This window comes from Physella acuta, unplaced genomic scaffold (genome assembly GCF_028476545.2).
Source record: "Physella acuta isolate Inbredline_101_S28 unplaced genomic scaffold, ASM2847654v3 ptg000473l, whole genome shotgun sequence".
Classification (NCBI taxonomy): domain Eukaryota; kingdom Metazoa; phylum Mollusca; class Gastropoda; family Physidae; genus Physella; species Physella acuta.
In genome coordinates, this window is record NW_026731992.1 from 132,131 (window position 1) to 157,471 (window position 25,341).

A 25,341-nucleotide genomic window follows, 5' to 3' on the forward strand; every position below is an offset into this window, starting at 1 on the left:
CATACACCTCCCTATTTACCTGTCTCTGTTATGTGGGCATACACCTCCCTATTTACCTGTCCCAGGTATGTGGGCATACACCTCCCTATTTACCTGTCCCAGGTATGTGGGCATACACCTCCCTATTTACCTGTCCCAGGTATGTGGGCATACACCTCCCTATTTACCTGTCCCAGGTATGTGGGCATACACCTCCCTATTTACCTGTCTCAGGTATGTGGGCATACACCTCCCTATTTACCTGTCCCAGGTATGTGGGCATACACCTCCCTATTTACCTGTCCCAGGTATGTGGGCTTACACCTCCCTATTTACCTGTCCCAGGTATGTGGGCTTACACCTCCCTATTTACCTGTCCCAGGTATGTGGGCATACACCTCCCTATTTACCTGTCTCAGGTATGTGGGCATACACCTCCCTATTTACCTGTCCCAGGTATGTGGGCATACACCTCCCTATTTACCTGTCCCAGGTATGTGGGCTTACACCTCCCTATTTACCTGTCCCAGGTATGTGGGCATACACCTCCCTATTTACCTGTCCCAGGTATGTGGGCATACACCTCCCTATTTACCTGTCTCAGGTATGTGGGCATACACCTCCCTATTTACCTGTCCCAGGTATGTGGGCATACACCTCCCTATTTACCTGTCCCAGGTATGTGGGCATACACCTCCCTATTTACCTGTCCCAGGTATGTGGGCATACACCTCCCTATTTACCTGTCCCAGGTATGTGGGCTTACACCTCCCTATTTACCTGTCCCAGGTATGTGGGCATACACCTCCCTATTTACCTGTCCCAGGTATGTGGGCATACACCTCCCTATTTATTTCTACTGGTGCTGGTTGATGCTATCTCAGCTGGCTGGTGCATGTTGTCTGCATTTCTTGACAACTTGAAGCTACAACTTGAAGCTATGCTTTAAGACATAAGCTGGCTGCTGCTACTGTCCTAGTCAGTTTATGCTAAATATAACATTTTAATAAATTAAACACATAATGGTCAGACCATAAGATTTTTAAAAAGTAAATGCACAATGGCCAGACATACTATTTTTACAAGCTTTTACATAGTTTACAATGTCTGTGTCTTGTAACTCAATTTTGACCCACTTCGAATGCAGCATTTTATACAAACTTTCCATACAGTCATCTCCAGTGACAATGCAAGAATATATAAATTTTCAATTTAATTAGATGTTTAATTAGTCATTTAATTTGATTGAAAGATTAATAAATTCAACAATAAAAGGGGAAATACCAAGTAAAAACTAGCCTTTATAATAACATCTAAAAATGTAAGATTTTTTATGAGCCACCAAAGCTGTATTAAAGAAAACAATTTTCTTTTCTTATTTTCAGTGCATTAAATTTTATCAAAAGCTTGTTATTAAAATGGTTTTTTTTTTTTTTTTTTTTATTAAAGGCAAAGTAGTCCTTACCATCCTATTCTATTTACATATCATATAGCAAGGTGGTCAGTCCTTACCATCCTATTCTAGTTACATATAGCAAGTTGGTCAGTCCTTACCATCCTAGTTCTAGTAAGATATTGCTTCCCTAGAATCGATATAGTAAGATGATGAGTCCTTACATTCCTAGTTATGGCAGTATGTAGTAAGATGATGAGTCCTTACATTCCTAGTTATGGCAGTATGTAGTAAGATGATGAGTCCTTACATCCCTAGTTATGGCAGTATATAGTAAGATGATGAGTCCTTACATTCCTAGTTATGGCAGTATGTAGTAAGATGATGAGTCCTTACATCCCTAGTTATGGCAGTATGTAGTAAGATGATGAGTCCTTACATCCCTAGTTATGGCAGTATGTAGTAAGATGATGAGTCCTTACATTCCTAGTTATGGCAGTATGTAGTAAGATGATGAGTCCTTACATCCCTAGTTATGGCAGTATGTAGTAAGATGATGAGTCCTTACATCCCTAGTTATGGCAGTATGTAGTAAGATGATGAGTCCTTACATCCCTAGTTATGGCAGTATGTAGTAAGATGATGAGTCCTTACATCCCTAGTTATGGCAGTATGTAGTAAGATGATGAGTCCTTACATCCCTAGTTATGGCAGTATGTAGTAAGATGATGAGTCCTTACATCCCTAGTTATGGCAGTATATAGTAAGATGATGAGTCCTTACATCCCTAGTTATGGCAGTATGTAGTAAGATGATGAGTCCTTACATCCCTAGTTATGGCAGTATGTAGTAAGATGATGAGTCCTTACATCCCTAGTTATGGCAGTATGTAGTAAGATGATGAGTCCTTACATCCCTAGTTATGGCAGTATGTAGTAAGATGATGAGTCCTTACATCCCTAGTTATGGCAGTATGTAGTAAGATGATGAGTCCTTACATTCCTAGTTATGGCAGTATGTAGTAAGATGATGAGTCCTTACATCCCTAGTTATGGCAGTATGTAGTAAGATGATGAGTCCTTACATCCCTAGTTATGGCAGTATGTAGTAAGATGATGAGTCCTTACATTCCTAGTTATGGCAGTATGTAGTAAGATGATGAGTCCTTACATCCCTAGTTATGGCAGTATGTAGTAAGATGATGAGTCCTTACATCCCTAGTTATGGCAGTATGTAGTAAGATGATGAGTCCTTACATCCCTAGTTATGGCAGTATGTAGTAAGATGATGAGTCCTTACATCCCTAGTTATGGCAGTATGTAGTAAGATGATGAGTCCTTACATCCCTAGTTATGGCAGTATGTAGTAAGATGATGAGTCCTTACATCCCTAGTTATGGCAGTATGTAGTATAGCAGCTATTGCATCAGTCAGCTTGTGATAGAAATGAGCCATATCATTTTGATTACACTAATAAACTTCTTGCATGACTTCAAAGCTCGTTATGATAAGAGCATGTTTCAATTTACTGCATGTTTTTTTTAAAAACTTTGTTAACTATAACAAAATACCAAAACATCATTATAGAATTTAAACTTTGTTAACTATAACAAAATACCAAAACATCATTTAAAGGATTTAAACTTTGTTAAATATAACAAAATACCAAAACATCATTATAGGATTCAGATAATAAAGAATACTTAAGTATTGATTAAAATTTAGTTTAATTAATGCATGATATATACTTGAAGTAAAAAAATGTAAACTTGTAGTATTGGTGCTTACCTGATTGTTACACTTTTTAAACCTTTGTTTTAGAAGTTTTCACTCTCTTGGTTATGATTTCAGATTTCAATATTGTCATTGTATGGGTACTAATATCACATGCCATGTTTAGTAATATTTTTGTCTCGTGTATGAATGCTCAGATTTCCAGACCAGCCTGAAAAGTGGGAAACAGGGAGAACAACCCCAGCTGAAAAAGTTGTCTTTAGCCACTCCAAAGTTGTCTAACTTGCCTCCAGTTATTGTTCAGGAGAAAGAAGCCATTGGGGATGGTTGGTCCTAATTTATTTTATGTTAAAAACACACACATGTCCACTTGCCAAACACACACATGTCCACTTGCCAAACACACACATGTCCACTTGCCAAACACACACATGTCCACTTGCCAAACATACACATGTCCACTTGCCAAACACACACATGTCCACTTGCCAAACACACACATGTCCACTTGCCAGTGTGACCTACTTAGGTCTGGTAATGTTTATTTTTACATTTGTTATAATACCATATATGGTCTGTGGTGCAATGACCGGTTTTTTCCGCTGTCTTACTAAGAGAGTCTTAGACTCAGAAATTTTCCATCAAGATATGATTGATTGATTCAGACCAGATGACCACCCCAACCAATGGCCTTATGATTTGAAGGTGACCTTCCATGTTGCCTAAGTCTATAAATAGACTGTGCACAGGCGTCTCGGGGCAGTTCATTGACCAGACGTCGTTGAGAGACATAAGCCCTGTGTGTTGCCGTGTAGTACTAAGTTGTTTAAGTAGCATATTTTTATATTACTTGTGGTTAAGTAATTCTTTATGCTTATAGCAGCGTTGTGTAAACTGTGGTGATTTTTCTGAAGTGTTAAAAGCTGTGATAGTGTATCATATTATTTCCCACAAATTGTAAGTTGGGTTTTGTTCATTCTGTAAATCTATTTTATTCCTGTATAAATCTAGTGTTCTGCCACGACTTTGTACACTCATTACAAGTTATAAGCAGATTAAATGTATTGTTGGCATCAGTAGTTTCTCTAGTGTTTCCCCTAGACATCAATTACGAGTCCTAGCGAACTAGTGTGTTAACTTTCTTTTATTTAGGCTTGTCGCCATCTGTGTATAATCAGTTAAACGAATCCGGGAGCGTTCGCCAACTATCTGGCTGATAGATTGGTGTCCGTTACACCAGACACACACATGTCCACTTGCCAAACACACACATGTCCACTTGCCAAACACACATGTCCACTTGCCAAACACACACATGTCCACTTGCCAAACACACACATGTCCACTTGCCAAACATACACATGTCCACTTGCCAAACACACACATGTCCACTTGCCAGACACACACATGTCCACTTGCCAAACACACACATGTCCACTTGCCAAACACACACATGTCCACTTGCCAAACACACACATGTCCACTTGCCAAACACACACATGTCCACTTGCCAAACACACACATGTCCACTTGCCAAACACACACATGTCCACTTGCCAAACACACACATGTCCACTTGCCAAACATACACATGTCCACTTGCCAAACACACACATGTCCACTTGCCAAACATACACTGCCCACAGAACACATAGATGTAGTTTGATGTCTTAGATAAAGGTGATGACACATATTTAGTGAGAGAAAATATTGAGGGTTGGTTTTTGAATGAGTTTTTTTATTTTCCAGTTGACAGTCTAGCAAGTGATGAGGATATTGACTTAGAGCTACCAGATGAGGTAAGTTCTTGTGGTAGTTCCATCAAGTACTGGAGTGGCAGGGTGCTTGTCTTGGTGTAGATTAAAAACTTGATTATACTGCCACTTGCTGGGGTTGGCAGGACAGTCATGATGGCAGATGTTGAGAAGATTCTTGTACTCTATGTACCATTTGTGCCTGTCCTTAAAGACTACTAACTTATGGAGGGGGATTATAAAATTGGTGTGGTGGACCACATACTGCCTAATTGGTGTGATGGACCACATACTGCCTAATTGGTGTGGTGGACCACATACTGCCTAATTGGTGTGGTGGACCACATACTGCCTAATTGGTGTGGTGGACCACATACTGCCTAATTGGTGTGATGGACCACATACTGCCTAATTGGTGTGGTGGACCACATACTGCCTAATTGGTGTGGTGGACCACATACTGCCTAATTGGTGTGGTGGACCACATACTGCCTAATTGGTGTGGTGGACCACATACTGCCTAATAGGTGTGGTGGACCACATACTGCCTAATTGGTGTGATGGACCACATACTGCCTAATTGGTGTGGTGGACCACATACTGCCTAATTGGTGTGATGGACCACATACTGCCTAATTGGTGTGGTGGACCACATACTGCCTAATTGGTGTGGTGGACCACATACTGCCTAATTGGTGTGGTGGACCACATACTGCCTAATTGGTGTGGTGGACCACATTCTGCCTAATTGGTGTGATGGACCACATACTGCCTAATTGGTGTGGTGGACCACATACTGCCTAATTGGTGTGGTGGACCACATACTGCCTAATTGGTGTGATGGACCACATACTGCCTAATAGGTGTGGTGGACCACATACTGCCTAATTGGTGTAATGGACCACATACTGCCTAATTGGTGTGATGGACCACATACTGCCTAATTGGTGTGATGGACCACATACTGCCTAATTGGTGTGATGGACCACATACTGCCTAATTGGTGTGATGGACCACATACTGCCTGATTGGTGTGAGGGACATAGAGACATTCTGCATCAAACTAATAGCAATAGGCTCAACTTGACATTCCATCAAAAATAACTGCATACACTTCCCCCAACCCTTTGATAAACACAACATCCCTAATCTCCCAAACACACAAGTCAACATTTGATGGAAAATGTTTTGATCTCAAGTGGCCCTAATTAAATCTAAAATAAATGTACATCGCCCTAATTAAATCTAAAATAAATGTACATGGCCCTAATTAAATCTAAAATAAATGTACTTAGACATGGCCCTAATTAAATCTAAAATAAATGTACTTAGACATGGCCCTAATTAAATCTAAAATAAATGTACTTAGACATGGCCCTAATTAAATCTAAAATAAATGTACTTAGACATGGCCCTAATTAAATCTAAAATAAATGTACTTAGACATGGCCCTAATAAAACCTAAAATAAATCTACATGGCCCTAATTAAATCTAAAATAAATGTACATGGCCCTAATTAAATCTAAAATAAATGTACTTAGACATGGCCCTAATTAAATCTAAAATAAATGTACTTAGACATGGCCCTAATTTAATCTAAAATAAATGTACTTAGACATGGCCCTAATTTAATCTAAAATAAATGTACTTAGACATGGCCCTAATTAAATCTAAAATAAATGTACTTAGACATGGCCCTAATTAAATCTAAAATAAATGTACTTAGACATGGCCCTAATAAAACCTAAAATAAATCTACATGGCCCTAATTAAATCTAAAATAAATGTACATGGCCCTAATTAAATCTAAAATAAATGTACTTAGACATGGCCCTAATTAAATCTAAAATAAATGTACTTAGACATGGCCCTAATTTAATCTAAAATAAATGTACTTAGACATGGCCCTAATTTAATCTAAAATAAATGTACTTAGACATGGCCCTAATTAAATCTAAAATAAATGTACTTAGACATGGCCCCAATTAAATCTAAAATAAATGTACTTAGACATGGCCCCAATTAAATCTAAAATAAATGTACATGGCCCTAATTAAATCTAAAATAAATGTACTTAGACATGGCCCTAATTAAATCTAAAATAAATGTACATGGCCCTAATTAAATCTAAAATAAATGTACTTAGACATGGCCCCAATTAAATCTAAAATAAATGTACTTAGACATGGCCCTAATTAAATCTAAAATAAATGTACATGGCCCTAATTAAATCTAAAATAAATGTACTTAGACATGGCCCTAATTAAATCTAAAATAAATGTACATGGCCCTAATTAAATCTAAAATAAATGTACTTAGACATGTACATGTTGTTTGACTTTGTGTTCATGTTTTAAAATGTGATGAGTTTGTGTTCATGTTTTAAAATGTAATGAGTTTAATTGTGTTCATGTTTTAAAATGTAATGAGTTTAATTGTGTTCATGTTTTAAAATGTAATGAGTTTAATTGTGTTAATGTTTTAAAATGTAATGAGTTTGTGTCCATGTTTGAACTCACCATGCAGACATTGAATGCAGCTTTTCCCCCTATTTTGATCTCATTTGTTTATTCACAGCCAAGAGTCTTAGAACTGGTAACTAGCCCAGCTGATACCCTTTTCCCACTTTTCATCAAATTTTTTTCATTGCTTTAACTTTGGCCTTTAATATTTATAATTCTCTGCCTATTGGGAAATACCTGAAGACAACATTGGCTGATAGAGAATGTTCAATCTATTCAGTTGTAGAATTGGAGAAAGCTTTCAAATATTACCTGACCTTGCTAATATTACTTGACCTTGCTAATATTACCTGATCTTGCTAATGTCACCTGACCTTTGCCCCTACTGTGTGTTATACTACCTGACTTACAAACAGTGTTTCTTCCAGACTTTTTCATCTGGGGGGGGGGGGGGTACTTGAAATTTTGGGGGGGGGGCGGTAGACTTTCTTCGGGGGGGGGGGGGGGGGCGGACACTGTTAAAAGTATATATTTTCCCCCGAAGAGATGCCTGGAAGAAACTCTGCTTACAAAAGCTCTCCACCTACAGTCAATACACCATTAAATGTGTTCCCAAATCTATTGAACCAAAAGCTACAGTTGACTCAAGTTTGACTAGAACTGAAACAGTTGACTCAAGTTTGACTAGAACTGACACAGTTGACTCAAGTTTGACTAGAACTGAAACAGTTGACTCAAGTTGACTAGAACTGAAACAGTTGACTCAAGTTTGAATAGAACTGAAACAGTTGACTCAAGTTGACTAGAACTGAAACAGTTGACTCAAGTTTGACTAGAACTGAAACAGTTGACTCAAGTTTGACTAGAACTGAAACAGTTGACTCAAGTTTGACTAGAACTGAAACAGTTGACTCAAGTTTGACTAGAACTGAAACAGTTGACTCCACATTGCTAATTTATTTTCTGAAGATGCTGTCATTTAGTCCTTCTAACAATTATTGATTGAAATAATGAATAACTGTCATTCAATTCATTGTGGCAAGAGTTTTGTTACATCTGCCCTACATATTTCTTGACATTAATTTCCTGAATTTCAATGAATTTGCTGAAATATTAGAAAGTATAGAAGACATTATAGCTGTTAGACATGACTGTATTAATGATTAGTTTGACACAGATGGAGCCCAAATGTTTAATGCCGCCTGTTTGTGTGTGTTGAGCAGAACTTACAAGACACCAACCAGTATGTTGTTTAATGCTGCCTGTTTGTGTGTGTTGAGCAGAACTTACAAGACACCAACCAGTATGTTGTTTAATGCTGCCTGTTTGTGTGTGTTGAGCAGAACTTACAAGACACCAACCAGTATGTTGTTTAATGCTGCCTGTTTGTGTGTGTTGAGCAGAACTTACAAGACACCAACCAGTATGTTGTTTAATGCTGCCTGTTTGTGTGTGTTGAGCAGAACTTACAAGACACCAACCAGTATGTTGTTTAATGCTGCCTGTTTGTGTGTGTTGAGCAGAACTTACAAGACACCAACCAGTATGTTGTTTAATGCTGCCTGTTTGTGTGTGTTGAGCAGAACTTACAAGACACCAACCAGTATGTTGTTTAATGCTGCCTGTTTGTGTGTGTTGAGCAGAACTTACAAGACACCAACCAGTATGTTGTTTAATGCTGCCTGTTTGTGTGTGTTGAGCAGAACTTACAAGACACCAACCAGTATGTTGTTTAATGCTGCCTGTTTGTGTGTGTTGAGCAGAACTTACAAGACACCAACCAGTATGTTGTTTAATGCTGCCTGTTTGTGTGTGTTGAGCAGAACTTACAAGACACCAACCAGTATGTTGTTTAATGCTGCCTGTTTGTGTGTGTTGAGCAGAACTTACAAGACACCAACCAGTATGTTGTTTAATGCTGCCTGTTTGTGTGTGTTGAGCAGAACTTACAAGACACCAACCAGTATGTTGTTTAATGCTGCCTGTTTGTGTGTGTTGAGCAGAACTTACAAGACACCAACCAGTATGTGAAGAGTGAGCTGGACTCCCTGGAGCACGAACAGCTGCAGATTGATGCTGAGGCTTCACAGCTAGAGATGAGGTTAAGGAAAGTTATGGAGAAAGGTTGGTTTTGTCATCAGTTCTTGGTCTGTCATCTGTCTTGTAACCAGTTGTTGGTCTGTCATCTGTCATGTTGTGATCAGTTGTTGGTCTGTCATCTGTCTTGTGATCAGTTGTTGGTCTGTCATCTGTCTTGTGATCAGTTGTTGGTCTGTCATCTGTCTTGTGATCAGTTGCTGGTCTGTGTTGTACACTGTCTGCACCACTTTGTATTTTGTCTGCACCACTTTACATTTTGTCTGCACCACTTTACATTTTGTCTGCACCACTTTACATTTAGTCTGCACCACTTTACATTTTGTCTGCACCACTGTACATTTTGTCTGCACCACTTTACATTTTGTCTGCACCACTGTACATTTTGTCTGCACCACTTTACATTTTGTCTGCACCACTTTACATTTTGTCTGCACCACTTTACATTTTGTCTGCACCACTTTACATTTTGTCTGCACCACTTTACATTTTGTCTGCACCACTGTACATTTTGTCTGCACCACTTTACATTTTGTCTGCACCACTTTACATTTTGTCTGCACCACTTTACATTTTGTCTGCACCACTTTACATTTTGTCTGCACCACTGTACATTTTGTCTGCACCACTTTACATTTTGTCTGCACCACTGTACATTTTGTCTGCACCACTTTACATTTTGTCTGCACCACTTTACATTTTGTCTGCACCACTTTACATTTTGTCTGCACCACTTTACATTTTGTCTGCACCACTTTACATTTTGTCTGCACCACTTTACATTTAGTCTGCACCACTTTACATTTTGTCTGCACCACTGTACATTTTGTCTGCACCACTTTACATTTTGTCTGCACCACTGTACATTTTGTCTGCACCACTTTACATTTTGTCTGCACCACTTTACATTTTGTCTGCACCACTTTACATTTTGTCTGCACCACTTTACATTTTGTCTGCACCACTTTACATTTTGTCTGCACCACTTTACATTTAGTCTGCACCACTTTACATTTTGTCTGCACCACTTTACATTTTGTCTGCACCACTTTACATTTTGTCTGCACCACTTTACATTTTGTCTGCACCACTTTACATTTTGTCTGCACCACTTTACATTTTGTCTGCACCACTTTACATTTTGTCTGCACCACTTTACATTTTGTCTGCACCACTTTACATTTTGTTTGTACTAGTACAGATCTTTCTATAGAATGACAAATTATTTTATCCCATGTCTAGAAAAGGGTCTAACAATTCAGATCATACATCCAACTTGCTTTTTGTTGAACGTCTGTATTTTATTTACACTTTGCTGGTAACGTCGTTTTTAAAATATTGCAGCTTTTAAAAAAAAGCCTTTACATACCCTTTAAGCATTTTTAAACTTTTGAACTTTTTAAAAGAAAAATTATGTTTGGAGAAAGTTTTGAAAAATTGACACACTAATGTACACAAATAAAATCTGAAGTCTTTTGAGTAAGTGAACAGTGATTCGACCAGGGATCAGCATTTACTGGTTAATATTTCTTGTTTCCATGAAATATCAGGTACATAGATTCAGTAAAATATATGTAGAAAACTTTAAATATTTGGTAAAAACAAGTTTCAATCAGTTTCTTTAAATAGCTAAAAACCTGAAATATCAGGTAACACCTATTTCTATTAGATATCAGATAAAAAACACATTTTTAAAATTAAATATCAGATAAAAACATGTCTCAATTAAAAATCAAGTAAGACATTACATATTAGGTAAAACAAATCTCAATTAAATATCAAGTAAGACATTCAATATCAGGTAAAAACATACAGAGATCCTGTTGCAAAAAAAAATGTGCCAAAAAGTTTGATTGGAGCAAAGTTAATATTTGTATGTGGAAATTTGGCTATGCCCCCTGTGAGTGCACTTTTCATCAAATTTCCTTTTAGTATAGTTTGTGAATGAGATTCCTCAAACAGGTAGATGTACTTTCCATTTGTTCCAGGTAAAAACAAGGCGTTGGAAGAAAAACTGATGCAGGAGTGGTTTCAGCTGGTCAACAAGAAAAATGCTCTGATCAGGCGACAGATGCAGCTCAATATACTGTAAGTAGCTTGTAGCAGTAACTTGCATGCCCTGAAGCACTCTTGTGGTAGCCACTGGTAGCCATTGTTGTGGTAGCCACTGTTGTGGTAGCCATTGTTGTGGTAGCCACTGGTAGCCACTGTTGTAGCAGTCATTGTTGTGGTAGCCATTGTTGTGGTAGCCATTGTTGTGGTAGCCACTGTTGTGGTAGCCACTGGTAGCCACTGGTAGCCACTGTTGTGGTAGCCACTGGTAGCCACTGGTAGCCATTGTTGTGGTAGCCACTGTTGTGGTAGCCACTGTTGTGGTAGCCACTGTTGTGGTAGCCACTGTTGTGGTAGCCACTTGTAGCCACTGGTAGCCATTGTTGTGGTAGCCACTGTTGTGGTAGCCACTGGTAGCCACTGGTAGCCATTGTTGTGGTAGCCATTGTTGTGGTAGCCACTGGTAGCCATTGTTGTGGTAGCCACTGGTAGCCATTGTTGTGGTAGCCACTCTTGTGGTAGCCACTCTTGTGGTAGCCACTGTTGTGGTAGCCATTGTTGTGGTAGCCATTGTTGTGGTAGCCACTGGTAGCCACTGTTGTGGTAGCCACTCTTGTGGTAGCCACTCTTGTGGTAGCCACTGTTATGGTAGCCACTGTTGTGGTAGCCACTCTTGTGGTAGCCACTGTTGTGGTAGCCATTGTTGTGGTAGCCATTGTTGTGGTAGCCATTGTTGTGGTAGCCACTCTTGTGGTAGCCACTGTTGTGGTAGCCATTGTTGTGGTAGCCATTGTTGTGGTAGCCACTGTTGTGGTAGCCACTGGTAGCCATTGTTGTGGTAGCCACTCTTGTGGTAGCCACTCTTGTGGTAGCCACTGTTGTGGTAGCCACTGTTGTGGTAGCCACTGGTAGCCATTGTTGTGGTAGCCACTGTTGTGGTAGCCACTGTTGTGGTAGCTATTCTCCAGTTTTGTATAGCATTTCTTGGCTACTGCAAAAAAAAAAATTTAAAAAAATTGTATTTAAAGGGAAGTAATATAAAGTAAATAGAATTTCACTTATTTTTTATGTTTGCCTCCCTTGGTTCATTGCCATCCTAAATGTATAAAAGCCCAAATGCACACATCTCTCTCCCTGTCTTTCTCTCTCCCTCTCTTTCTCTCTCCCTCTCTTTCTCTCTCCCTCTCTTTCTCTTTCTTCTCTCTCACTCTTTCTCTCTCCCACTCTTTCTTTTTCTCTCTGTCAACATTTTCCCAAAGCTATGAGATCACTTTCTTCAGCAGTATGTTGTGTTAAACATATAGATACTTTTGTTGAGAAAACTTTGCTGATTATACGAAACGTATAAACTTAATTCTATTTGAAGATAGAAATGAAAGACATACTGGATGTAGAAACAAACCTTTAATTATTCAAGCGCCTTTTGGCCATTTCCCATCTGAAAATATATTTCTCAGAATGGTATAGAAGTTTAAAAATATTATCTTCTCTTTTTGTGCCTTAGACATAGGCGGCAGATGAAGTAGAGTTTTATGTTTTAAGGACCACAGCACACATAGGAAAGTGTGGTCAGTAGTTTGACCAGTCGCCTTGGTTTCCCTAACATGAGCCTCGTACCCATTAGAGCTGGGTGGACTCTGGGACATTCTACAGGCTTGATCCCTGGATCTAAATTAGAGACTTTTGGGTTAGTGGTCGTAAGGTATATCATCCAAATATGTCATTAGAGAATTTTGGGTTAGTAGTCGTAAGGTATATCATCCCAATATGACATTAGAGAATTTTGGGTTAGTAGTTGTAAGGTATATCATCCAAATATGTCATTAGAGAATTTTGGGTTAGTAGTTGTAAGGTATATCATCCCAATATGACATTAGAGAATTTTGGGTTAGTAGTCGTAAGGTATATCATCCACATATGTCATTCACGATTCAAAATATACTTTAAAAAAGTTTGAGAAAAAATATAATGTGAAATGATCAGAAAACCAGGGATCTCTATTTGCCAGGTTGTATATTTTCACATTTGCCTAATGTTTGCCAGGTTGTATATTTTCACATTTGCCTAATGTTTGCCAGGTTGTATACCTTACTTCATCATACTTCATATTGTTTAGGTATCATTTCATGCCTATCAACAGTTTCTCTTATAATGACTTATGGCTGTTACTGAACTGTAGTGACCACCTCTTCCCAAAAACTGGAGAACGAGCCCATGTTTAGACTACATGACCTGACCCATGGCAATGTTTTGTCTAGATCTATATGCTACAATATCTCTAACTGAACACTCAAATCACTCATCAATAGAATAAAAATTGGTTACATTGGCCATCATATTCTCTTGCTTGGCCATCTGTTACTTCTGGCCATCATTTACTTCTGGTTATTAGTTAACTCCTGGCCATCATTTACGTCTAGCCGTCCTTTACGGCTGGCCATTATTTACGTCTGGCCATTATTTACGTCTAGCCGTCCTTTACGGCTGGCCATCATTTACGGCTGGCCATCATTTACGGCTGGCCATTATTTACGTCTAGCCGTCCTTTACGGCTGGCCATCATTTACGGCTAGCCATCATTTACGTCTAGCCGTCCTTTACGGCTGGCCATCATTTACATCTAGCCGTCCTTTACTGCTGGCCATCATTTACGTCTGGCCATCATTTACGGCTGGCCATCAGCTCCCTGGCCCACCAAAAAAAAATCCCAATCCTTGAAATCCCAATCCTTGAAATCCCAATCCTCTTTCCCCTGTAGAAAATAGGGCAGGAGATTTGAGCAATTTTCTGTCACGTGACACTGGCCACGCAGACACTGCACAGGGGAGTTAATCCTTGTTTCCAAATCCCCATTTTGGTTATGGGCCCTGTGTGCCAAGAGCAGAGCTTTGCCACCCTCCCCATTTCCCAGTAATCCCATGTGATGGTTTGCTAAGAAAATTGGTCTCTGTCATTAAAAGGAGTTCATTTAGTGGTAGGGAGATTCCTATTGAAACAGTTCCGTCTTTCTATTGACCTGACCCGTGGTGGAACCCGCACTGTACCCTCTACGGCAGGGGGCCGTTTAGAGTGGGACGTGCATTAGAAGAGATAAGTCGACTGTACCCGCTACGGCAGCGTTTAGAGTGGGACGTGCATTAGAAGAGATAAGTCGACTGTACCCGCTACGGCAGCGTTTAGAGTGGGACGTGCATTAGAAGAGATAAGTCGACTGTACCCTCTACGGCAGCGTTTAGAGTGGGACGTGTATTAGAAGAGATAAGTCGACTGTACCCTCTACGGCAGCGTTTAGAGTGGGACGTGTATTAGAAGAGATAAGTCGACTGTACCCTCTACGGCAGCGGTTAGAGTGGGACGTGTATTAGAAGAGATAAGTCGACTGTACCCTCTACGGCAGCGTTTAGAGTGGGACGTGTATTAGAAGAGATAAGTCGACTGTACCCGCTACGGCAGCGGGCCGTTTAGAGTGGGACGTGCATTAGAAAAGTCGAGTGTAAGCTCATGCCGTGATCACTGGACACTTGGAACATGGGCTCGGTTGGCTGACTCTCACTTCACTCTAAGGAATGTCTCACTCTCTAGACACGTGGATCTGTAGGCTTACAGGAAACATGGGACCACAAGAACATGGGACCACAAGAACATGGGACCACAAGAACATGGGACCGCAAGAACTAGAACATGTGACCACAAGAACATGGGCTCGGTTGGATGACTCTCACTTCACTCTAAGGAATGTCTCGCTCTCTAGACACGTGGATCTGTAGGCTTACAGGAAACATGGGACCACAAGAACATGGGACCACAAGAACATGGGACCACAAGAACATGGGACCGCAAGAACTAGAACATGTGACCACAAGAACATGGGCTCGGTTGGATGACTCTCACTTCACTCTAAGGAATGTCTCGCTCTCTAGACACGTGGATCTGTAGGCTTACAGGAAACATGGGACCACAAGAACATGGGACCACAAGAACATGGGACCACAAGAACATGGGACCGCAAGAACTAGAACATGTGACCACAAGAACATGGGCTCGGTTGGATGACTCTCACTTCACTCTAAGGAATGTCTCGCTCTCTAGACACGTGGATCTGTAGGCTTACAGGAAACATGGGACCACAAGAACATGGGACCACAAGAACATGGGACCACAAGAACATGGGACCGCAAGAACTAGAACATGTGACCACAAGAACATGGGCTCGGTTGGATGACTCTCACTTCACTCTAAGGAATGTCTCGCTCTCTAGACACGTGGATCTGTAGGCTTACAGGAAACATGGGACCACAAGAACATGGGACCACAAGAACATGGGACCACAAGAACATGGGACCGCAAGAACTAGAACATGTGACCACAAGAACATGGGCTCGGTTGGATGACTCTCACTTCACTCTAAGGAATGTCTCGCTCTCTAGACACGTGGATCTGTAGGCTTACAGGAAACATGGGACCACAAGAACATGGGACCACAAGAACATGGGACCACAAGAACATGGGACCGCAAGAACTAGAACATGTGACCACAAGAACATGGGCTCGGTTGGATGACTCTCACTTCACTCTAAGGAATGTCTCACTCTCTAGACACATGGATCTGTAGGCTTACAGGAAACATGGGACCACAAGAACATGGGACCGCAAGAACTAGAACATGTGACCACAAGAACTAGAACATGGGACCACAAGAACTAGAACATGGTACCACAAGAACTAGAACATGTGACCACAAGAACTAGAACATGGGACCACAAGAACTAGAACATGGGACCACAAGAACATGGGACCACAAGAACTTGGGACCACAAGAACATGGGACCACAAGAACTAGAACATGGGAACCACAACAACTAGAACATGGGACCACAAGAACTTGGGACCACAAGAACATGGGACCACAAGAACTAGAACATGGGACCACAAGAACTAGAACATGGGACCACAAGAACTAGAACATGGGACCACAAGAACATGGGACCACAAGAACATGGGACCACAAGAACATGGGACCACAAGAACATGGGACCACAAGAACTAGAACATGGGACCACAAGAACATGGGACCACAAGAACATGGGACCACAAGAACATGGGACCACAAGAACTAGAACATGGGACCACAAGAAAAAAGTGGTATGTTGAAAAAGCATGACAAAAGTGCCAAGACACGAGTGAATGGGTTTGAGCCAGGCGTAGCCACTATTTGCTCTGGACAGTTCTAGATTATACAAACCTATTGATTCTGCTCAGCTGTAGACTGTCTTGACTGGCGGATGCTTTGACTCTGTGATCTTTTCTTTTCTAGTCCTGACTCGTGCCGGTCACGTGACTCCCGTCGTGAGTAGCGCCGGTAGCGCGCCCCCCTAGGTTTACAGTGTGATTTAGTCGCCATATGTCCCAAGAACTCATTAGCGACAGCTTGGGCCACCTAAGACTTTGTGTCAACTGCAATACAAATTTCCTTATTTGTTCATTACACTAATGGGACATAGGTGAGCTGACTCACTTCTAGAAACTCTTGATTAATTAGCCTCCCTCACTCGATCATTTCTAGCTCGCCTTAAGCACAACCATTTGAAAACATTACGCCGTCGTTCTGTTCTAGGGAGAGGGGGGGTGGCCTTCTACCAGATTAAAATTCTTGTTCGGTTATTTTGTCTCGCAGCTGGTCCCTACGCTACAACTTTTTGTGTGGGGGACAGAAACTACAACTTTTTATGTAGGGGACATGTGTAGGGGACAGACATACAACTTTTTGTGTAGGGGACAGACACTACAACTTTTTATGTAGGGGACAGACACTACAACTTTTTGTGTAGGGGACAGACACTACAACTTTTTATGTAGGGGACATGTGTAGGGGACAGACACTACAACTTTTTATGTAGGGGACATGTGTAGGGGACAGACATACAACTTTTTGTGTAGGGGACAGACACTACAACTTTTTATGTAGGGGACAGACACTACAACTTTTTGTGTAGGGGACAGACACTACAACTTTTTGTGTAGGGGACAGACACTACAACTTTTTATGTAGGGGACATGTGTAGGGGACAGACACTACAACTTTTTGTGTAGGGGACAGACACTACAACTTTTTGTGTAGGGGACAGACACTACAACTTTTTGTGTAGGGGACAGACACTACAACTTTTTGTGTAGGGGACAGACACTACAACTTTTTGTGTAGGGGACAGAAACTACAACTTTTTATGTAGGGGACATGTGTAGGGGACAGACATACAACTTTTTGTGTAGGGGACAGACACTACAACTTTTTGTGTAGGGGACAGACACTACAACTTTTTGTGTAGGGGACAGACACTACAACTTTTTGTGTAGGGGACAGACACTACAACTTTTTATGTAGGGGACAGACACTACAACTTTTTGTGTAGGGGACAGACACTACAACTTTTTGTGTAGGGGACAGAAACTACAACTTTTTATGTAGGGGACATGTGTAGGGGACAGACATACAACTTTTTGTGTAGGGGACAGACACTACAACTTTTTATGTAGGGGACAGACACTACAACTTTTTGTGTAGGGGACATGTGTAGGGGACAGACATACAACTTTTTGTGTAGGGGACAGACACTACAACTTTTTATGTAGGGGACAGACACTACAACTTTTTGTGTAGGGGACAGACATACAACTTTTTGTGTAGGGGACAGACACTACAACTTTTTGTGTAGGGGACAGACACTACAACTTTTTATGTAGGGGACAGACACTACAACTTTTTGTGTAGGGGACAGACACTACAACTTTTTATGTAGGGGACAGACACTACAACTTTTTGTGTAGGGGACAGAAACTACAACTTTTTGTGTAGGGGACAGAAACTACAACTTTTTATATGGCTGTTCAACATGTCTCTTAGTACAGATGTAACCAACAGGAATAACCCCCTACCCAGTATCTTTACTAATTAATTAACTTACCTCCCCCTACCCAGTATCTTTACTAATTAATTAACTTACCCCCCTACCCAGTATCTTTACTAATTAATTAACTTACCCCCCTACCCAGTATCTTTACTAATTAATTAACTTAGAACAAGCTTTTATAATCATCACTAAGACATAATCTGTAACCACAGGAGTTGTGTCACCGTGGCGCCCCTCTCCCATGGTCCCCACAACCTTGTGACCATAGCGCCCCTCTCCCATGGTCCCCACAACCTTGTGACCATGGCGCCCCTCTCCTATGGTCCCCGCAACTGTGTGACCATGGCGCCCCTCTCCCATGGTCCCCACAACCTTGTGACCATAGCGCCCCTCTCCCATGGTCCCCACAACCTTGTGACCATGGCGCCCCTCTCCTATGGTCCCCGCAACTGTGTGACCATGGCGCCCCTCTCCCATGGTCCCCACAACCTTGTGACCATAGCGCCCCTCTCCTATGGTCCCCACAACCTTGTGACCATAGCGCCCCTCTCCCATGGTCCCCACAACCTTGTGACCATGGCGCCCCTCTCATATGGTCCCCACAACCTTGTGACCATAGCGCCCCTCTCCTATGGTCCCCACAACCTTGTGACCATAGCGCCCCTCTCCTATGGTCCCCGCAACTGTGTGACTGTAGCGCCCCTCTCCCATGGTCCCCGCAACTGTGTGACTGTAGCGCCCCTCTCCTATGGTCCCCGCAACTGTGTGACTGTAGCGCCCCTCTCCTATGGTCCCCGCAACTGTGTGACTGTAGCGCCCCTCTCCTATGGTCCCCGCAACTGTGTGACTGTAGCGCCCCTCTCCCATGGTCCCCACAACCTTGTGACCATGGCGCCCCTCTCATATGGTCCCCGCAACTGTGTGACTATGGCGCACCTCTCCTATGGTCCCCGCAACTGTGTGACTGTAGCGCCCCTCTCCCATGGTCCCCGCAACTGTGTGACCATGGCGCCCCTCTCCTATGGTCCCCGCAACTGTGTGACTGTAGCGCCCCTCTCCCATGGTCCCCGCAACTGTGTGACCATGGCGCCCCTCTCCTATGGTCCCCGCAACTGTGTGACCATGGCGCCCCTCTCCTATGGTCCCCGCAACTGTGTGACCATGGCGCCCCTCTCCTTTGGTCCCCGCAACTGTGTGACCATGGCGCCCCTCTCCCATGGTCCCCGCAACTGTGTGACCATGGCGCCCCTCTCCTATGGTCCCCGCAACTGTGTGACCATGGCGCCCCTCTCCTATGGTCCCCGCAACTGTGTGACCATGGCGCCCCTCTCCTATGGTCCCCGCAACTGTGTGACTGTAGCGCCCCTCTCATATGGTCCCCGCAACCTTGTGACCGTTGCGCCCCTCTCCCATGGTCCCCGCAACCTTGTGACCATAGCGCCCCTCTCCCATGGTCCCCGCAACTGTGTGACCATGGCGCCCCTCTCCCATGGTCCCCGCAACTGTGTGACTGTAGCGCCCCTCTTCTATGGTCCCCGCAACCTTGTGACCATGGCGCCCCTCTGCCATGGTCCCCGCATCTGTGTGACCGTTGCGCCCCTCCCCCATCCTGCCCCGGGGTGTGTTTGTTTTAACGCCGGATAACAAGCATCTGGTAATGAAATTCGCGAGGCTCTCGCGTAATGATGCTCTTTACATGTGGAGGCTTAGCTCTGTGCACAGGATTGATCCAGCCGTGGGTCCTACTGGCCAGACGTTCATTAGAATACAAGTAGCCCGGATAGAAAAATGGTTAGATTGATGCAAGTAGCTCGGATAGAAAAATGGTTAGATTGATGCAAGTAGCTCGGATAGAAAAATGGTTAGATTGATGCAAGTAGCTCGGATAGAAAAATGGTTAGATTGATGCAAGTAGCTCGGATAGAAAAATGGTTAGATTGATGCAAGTAGCTCGGATAGAAAAATGGTTAGATTGATGCAAGTAGCTCGGATAGAAAAATGGTTAGATTGATGCAAGTAGCTCGGATAGAAAAATGGTTAGATTGATGCAAGTAGCTCGGATAGAAAAATGGTTAGATTGATGCAAGTAGCTCGGATAGAAAAATGGTTAGATTGATGCAAGTAGCTCGGATAGAAAAATGGTTAGATTGATGCAAGTAGCTCGGATAGAAAAATGGTTAGATTGATGCAAGTAGCTCGGATAGAAAAATGGTTAGATTGATGCAAGTAGCTCGGATAGAAAAATGGTTAGATTGATGCAAATAGCTCGGATAGAAAAATGGTTAGATTGATGCAAGTAGCTCGGATAGAAAAATGGTTAGATTGATGCAAGTAGCTCGGATAGAATAAACCGGGAGTGTTCTCCCCTAAACTTTCTCGAATATTCTTATATAACTTGGAATATAGACATGATTTTTAATAACTAAACTTTAAAAAATAGTATAGAATCTCATAGAAAAAAGAATTGCGCATCAAGCTAACGCCAAAACAAAATGTGCATAATAGTGCGCAATATTGTTAGTACTTTATAAATTTACATGCGTTTTTTTAGAAATTGGAAATAGCGTAAATTAGTACTTCCGGGTAACGGAAATTACTCAAAATTTTAAAGAAGGTAGAGAATTAGATCTTTTACTTACATGTGAAATTTCATTTATCTATCCTACATAGTACTCAAGTTACAGGCTTTTGAAAAATTCAAAGTAGAAAAAGTACCACTTCCGGTTATCGGAAATCGCTCAAAAGTTGATAAGGATTTACGATTTTGATAAAATACTTATATATGAAATTTCATCAGCCTAACTTTAATGGTACTCAGCTTATCGTGTTTACACACAGACACACACACACACACACAGACAGACACACAGGCATACGGACAAGATTGCAAAATTATGTTTTTCCGTATCAGTGAGGTGTAAAACGTCGAGATTTATAAAAATCTCGATTTTTTTTTTTTTGCACGATATATACGAGAAAGTAAAAATGATTAGATTGATGCATAACAAAGCACCTATCCACCCCCGTTATAAAACAAAGCGTCTATCCACTATATGATAAAACAAAGCACATATCCACCAAGTTTAAAAACAAAGCACCTATCCACCACATGATAAAACAAAGCACCTATCCACCAAGTTTAAAAACAAAGCACCTATCCACCACATGATAAAACAAAGCACCTATCCACCACATGATAAAACAAAGCACCTATCCACCCCCGTTATAAAACAAAGCACCTATCCACCCCCGTTATAAAACAAAGCACCTATCCACCACATGATAAAACAAAGCACCTATCCACCACATGATAAAACAAAGCACCTATCCAGCACATGATAAAACAAAGCACCTATCCACCTCATGATAAAACAAAGCACATATCCACCAAGTTTTAAAACAAAGCACCTATCCACCACATGATAAAACAAAGCACCTATCCACCACATGATAAAACAAAGCACCTATCCACCACGTTTTAAAACAAAGCACCTATCCACCCCCGTTATAAAACAAAGCACCTATCCACCACATGATAAAACAAAGCACCTATCCACCAAGTTTAAAAACAAAGCACCTATCCACCACATGATAAAACAAAGCACCTATCCACCACATGATAAAACAAAGCACCTATCCACCCCCGTTATAAAACAAAGCACCTATCCACCCCCGTTATAAAACAAAGCACCTATCCACCACATGATAAAACAAAGCACCTATCCACCACATGATAAAACAAAGCACCTATCCAGCACATGATAAAACAAAGCACCTATCCACCTCATGATAAAACAAAGCACATATCCACCACGTTTTAAAACAAAGCACCTATCCACCACATGATAAAACAAAGCACCTATCCACCACGTTTTAAAACAAAGCACCTATCCACCACATGATAAAACAAAGCACCTATCCACCACGTTTTAAAACAAAGCACATATCCACCAAGTTTTAAAACAAAGCACCTATCCACCACATGATAAAACAAAGCACCTATCCACCACGTTTTAAAACAAAGCACCTATCCACCAAGTTTTAAAACAAAGCACCTATCCACCACATGATAAAACAAAGCACCTATCCACCACATGATAAAACAAAGCACCTATCCACCTCATGATAAAACAAAGCACATATCCACCAAGTTTTAAAACAAAGCACCTATCCACCACACCAATGTGCTGTATTACTAAATCAAACCAAGCTCCTCTGCTTATGTTTGTTCAATAGAAAGCCATTGAACTCACCCATTAAGCACCGCTGTAGTGCCTTATACACTTGAGGTTATCCATTATCCAAAGAACGGAATGGTACGGGCCATTCCATCCAGGAGATGCATGTGAGTGCTGCAGTAAGTCATGGCTACGGTATGTGAGAGACGAATGGACGACTACCTTTTATACCGGAGCCTGTACATAAGAAGATTGCACATACTAAGATCTTTAGTCTAAGAAGATCCGATGGAGTAAAATCGGCCTACTACACACAATAGAAAATATGAAAAGAGATCCTAATCAATTCTCTTTAATCCGCTCATCCCCCCACCCACGACTGCAGCTAATCTGACGACAAATTTTTACAATCATTCCTAATACCCAACGCTGTATTAAACAGTGCAGTACACACTGGCTGCTGAATTGTGTTGTACGCCTCTATCACTCACTTCATCAGTGGCAGGTCTACACACATTGACAGTACACATTTCATCAGTGGCAGGCCTACACACATTGACAGTACACATTTCATTAGTAGCAGGCCTACACACATTGACAGTACACAAATCATTAGTAGACCACATATAGTTAACATAGAGGGGCCTTTGTTTTAGGCGGTGTGTTGTCTTGTATGTGTTGTAGGCGGTGTGTTTTCTTGTATGTGTTGTAGGTGGTGTGTTGTATATGTTTTAGTCGGTGCGTTGTATATGTTGTAGGCGATGTGTTATCTTGTATATGTTGTAGGCGGTGTGTTTTCTTGTATGTGTTGTAGGTGGTGTGTTGTATATGTTTTAGGCGGTGCGTTGTATATGTTGTAGGCGATGTGTTGTATATGTTTTAGTCGGTGTGTTATTTTGTATGTCTTGTAGGTGGTGTGTTGTGTTGTATGTGTTGTAGGTGGTGTGTTGTCTTGTATGTGTTGTAGGTGGTGTGTTTTCTTGTATATGTTGTAGGCGATGTGTTATCTTGTATATGTTGTAGGCGGTGTGTTATCTTGTATATGTTGTAGGCGATGTGTTATCTTGTATATGTTGTAGGCGATGTGTTATCTTGTATATGTTGTAGGCGATGTGTTGTCTTGTATATGTTGTAGGCGATGTGTTATCTTGTATATGTTGTAGGCGATGTGTTATCTTGTATATGTTGTAGGCGATGTGTTATCTTGTATATGTTGTAGGCGATGTGTTATCTTGTATATGTTGTAGGCGATGTGTTATCTTGTATATGTTGTAGGCGATGTGTTATCTTGTTTATTTTGCAGGCGGTGTGTTGTATATGTTGTAGGCGGTGTGTTGTATATGTTTTAGGCGGTGTGTTGTATATGTTTTAGGCGGTGTGTTGTATTGTATGTCTTGTAGGTGGTGTGTTTGTATGCACTGTGTTGCCGTGCCCGTGTTGCCGTGCCCGTGTTGCCGTGCCCGTGTTGCCGTGCCCGTATTGCCGTGCCCGTGTTGCCGTTCCCGTGTTGCCGTGCCCGTGTTGTCGTGCCCGTGTTGCCGTGCCCGTGTTGCCGTGCCCGTGTTGTCAATGTTTTGATGACACCATCTCATACCCCAGCCGTATGGGTCCAAAGCTCTTTAGTTTTCCTTAAGCCTGAAAGAAGATTCCAGCCTAAGCCGTTAATCCTCTTTACTGGTTCCTCGATGCGTCAGTTGCAGTGTAGTCCTCTGGCTTGTGTTATACAAGCTCTGGTCTTTGACACACAACCTCAGGGGCTGTATTCATATCTTGGGACATCCTCACATTCATTTAATTAGTCTTCTTTCTATCAAAACCTCTCAGAGGTTCTCTTACTAATGGCGTTTATTTTGACTGTAGCATTCGATGTGGACGATGAATTCAGTTAATACAGAACCGCCTCTAAGATGGATCTCATCATGCCGAGTGCGGTTTTTCTTCTCATTGAGCCTACTTGTTCTGTCTACTTGTCCTCTGCCTACTTGTCCTATGTCTACTTGTCCTCTGTCTACTTGTCCTCTGCCTACTTGTCCTCTGTCTACTTGTCCTCTGTCTACTTGTCCTCTGCCTACTTGTCCTCTGCCTACTTGTCCTCTGTCTACTTGTCCTATGTCTACTTGTCCTCTGTCTACTTGTCCTCTGTTTACTTGTCCTCTGTCTACTTGTCCTCTGTCTACTTGTCCTCTGTCTACTTGTCCTCTGTCTACTTGTCCTGCTGTACTTGTCCTCTGTCTACTTGTCCTCTGTCTACTTGTCCTCTGCTGTAATTGTCCTCTGCCTACTTCTCCTCTGTCTACTTGTCCTCTATCTACTTGTCCTATGCCTACTTGTCCTCTGTCTACTAGTCCTGCTGTACTTTTATTCTGTCGACTTGTCCTCTATCTACTTGTCCTGCTGTACTTGTCCTCTGTCTACTTGTCCTCTGTCTACTTGTCCTCTGTCTACTTGTCCTGTGTCTACTTGTCCTCTGTCTACTTGTCCTCTGTCTACTTGTCCTGTGTCTACTTGTCCTCTGTCTACTTGTCCTCTGTCTACTTGTCCTCTGTCTACTTGTCCTCTGTTTAATTGACGTCTGTCTACTTGTCCTATGTCTACTTGTCCTCTGTTTACTTGTCCTCTGTTTAATTGACGTCTGTCTACTTGTCCTCTCCCTACTTGTCCTGATGTACTTTTCTTCTGTCGACTTATCCTCTAATGTGTTCACGCGTACCGCCGTCTGGCCTACCTACCTACCTACCTACCTACCTACCTACCTACCTACCTACCTACCTACCTACCTACCTA

General features: G+C 41.8%; 1 protein-coding gene across 8 annotated transcripts in view; it reads left to right on the top strand.

The window, feature by feature from the left end:
- Window positions 1–25,341, top strand: part of LOC131943909 (EH domain-binding protein 1) — a 68,263-nt gene that overhangs the window by 25,395 nt on the left and 17,527 nt on the right. For 6 of the 8 annotated variants that reach the window (XM_059304241.1, XM_059304244.1, XM_059304243.1 and 3 more), the window contains 5 exons: window positions 3,303–3,431; window positions 4,855–4,904; window positions 7,438–7,455; window positions 9,326–9,446; window positions 11,408–11,507. In XM_059304241.1, coding sequence (XP_059160224.1) covers window positions 3,303–3,431; window positions 4,855–4,904; window positions 7,438–7,455; window positions 9,326–9,446; window positions 11,408–11,507 — 418 coding nt within the window. Of the gene's footprint in view, window positions 1–3,302; window positions 3,432–4,854; window positions 4,905–7,437; window positions 7,456–8,545; window positions 9,449–11,407; window positions 11,508–25,341 lie in introns of those variants that run through there. The other 2 variants (XM_059304242.1, XM_059304248.1) reach the window with 2 other exon arrangements.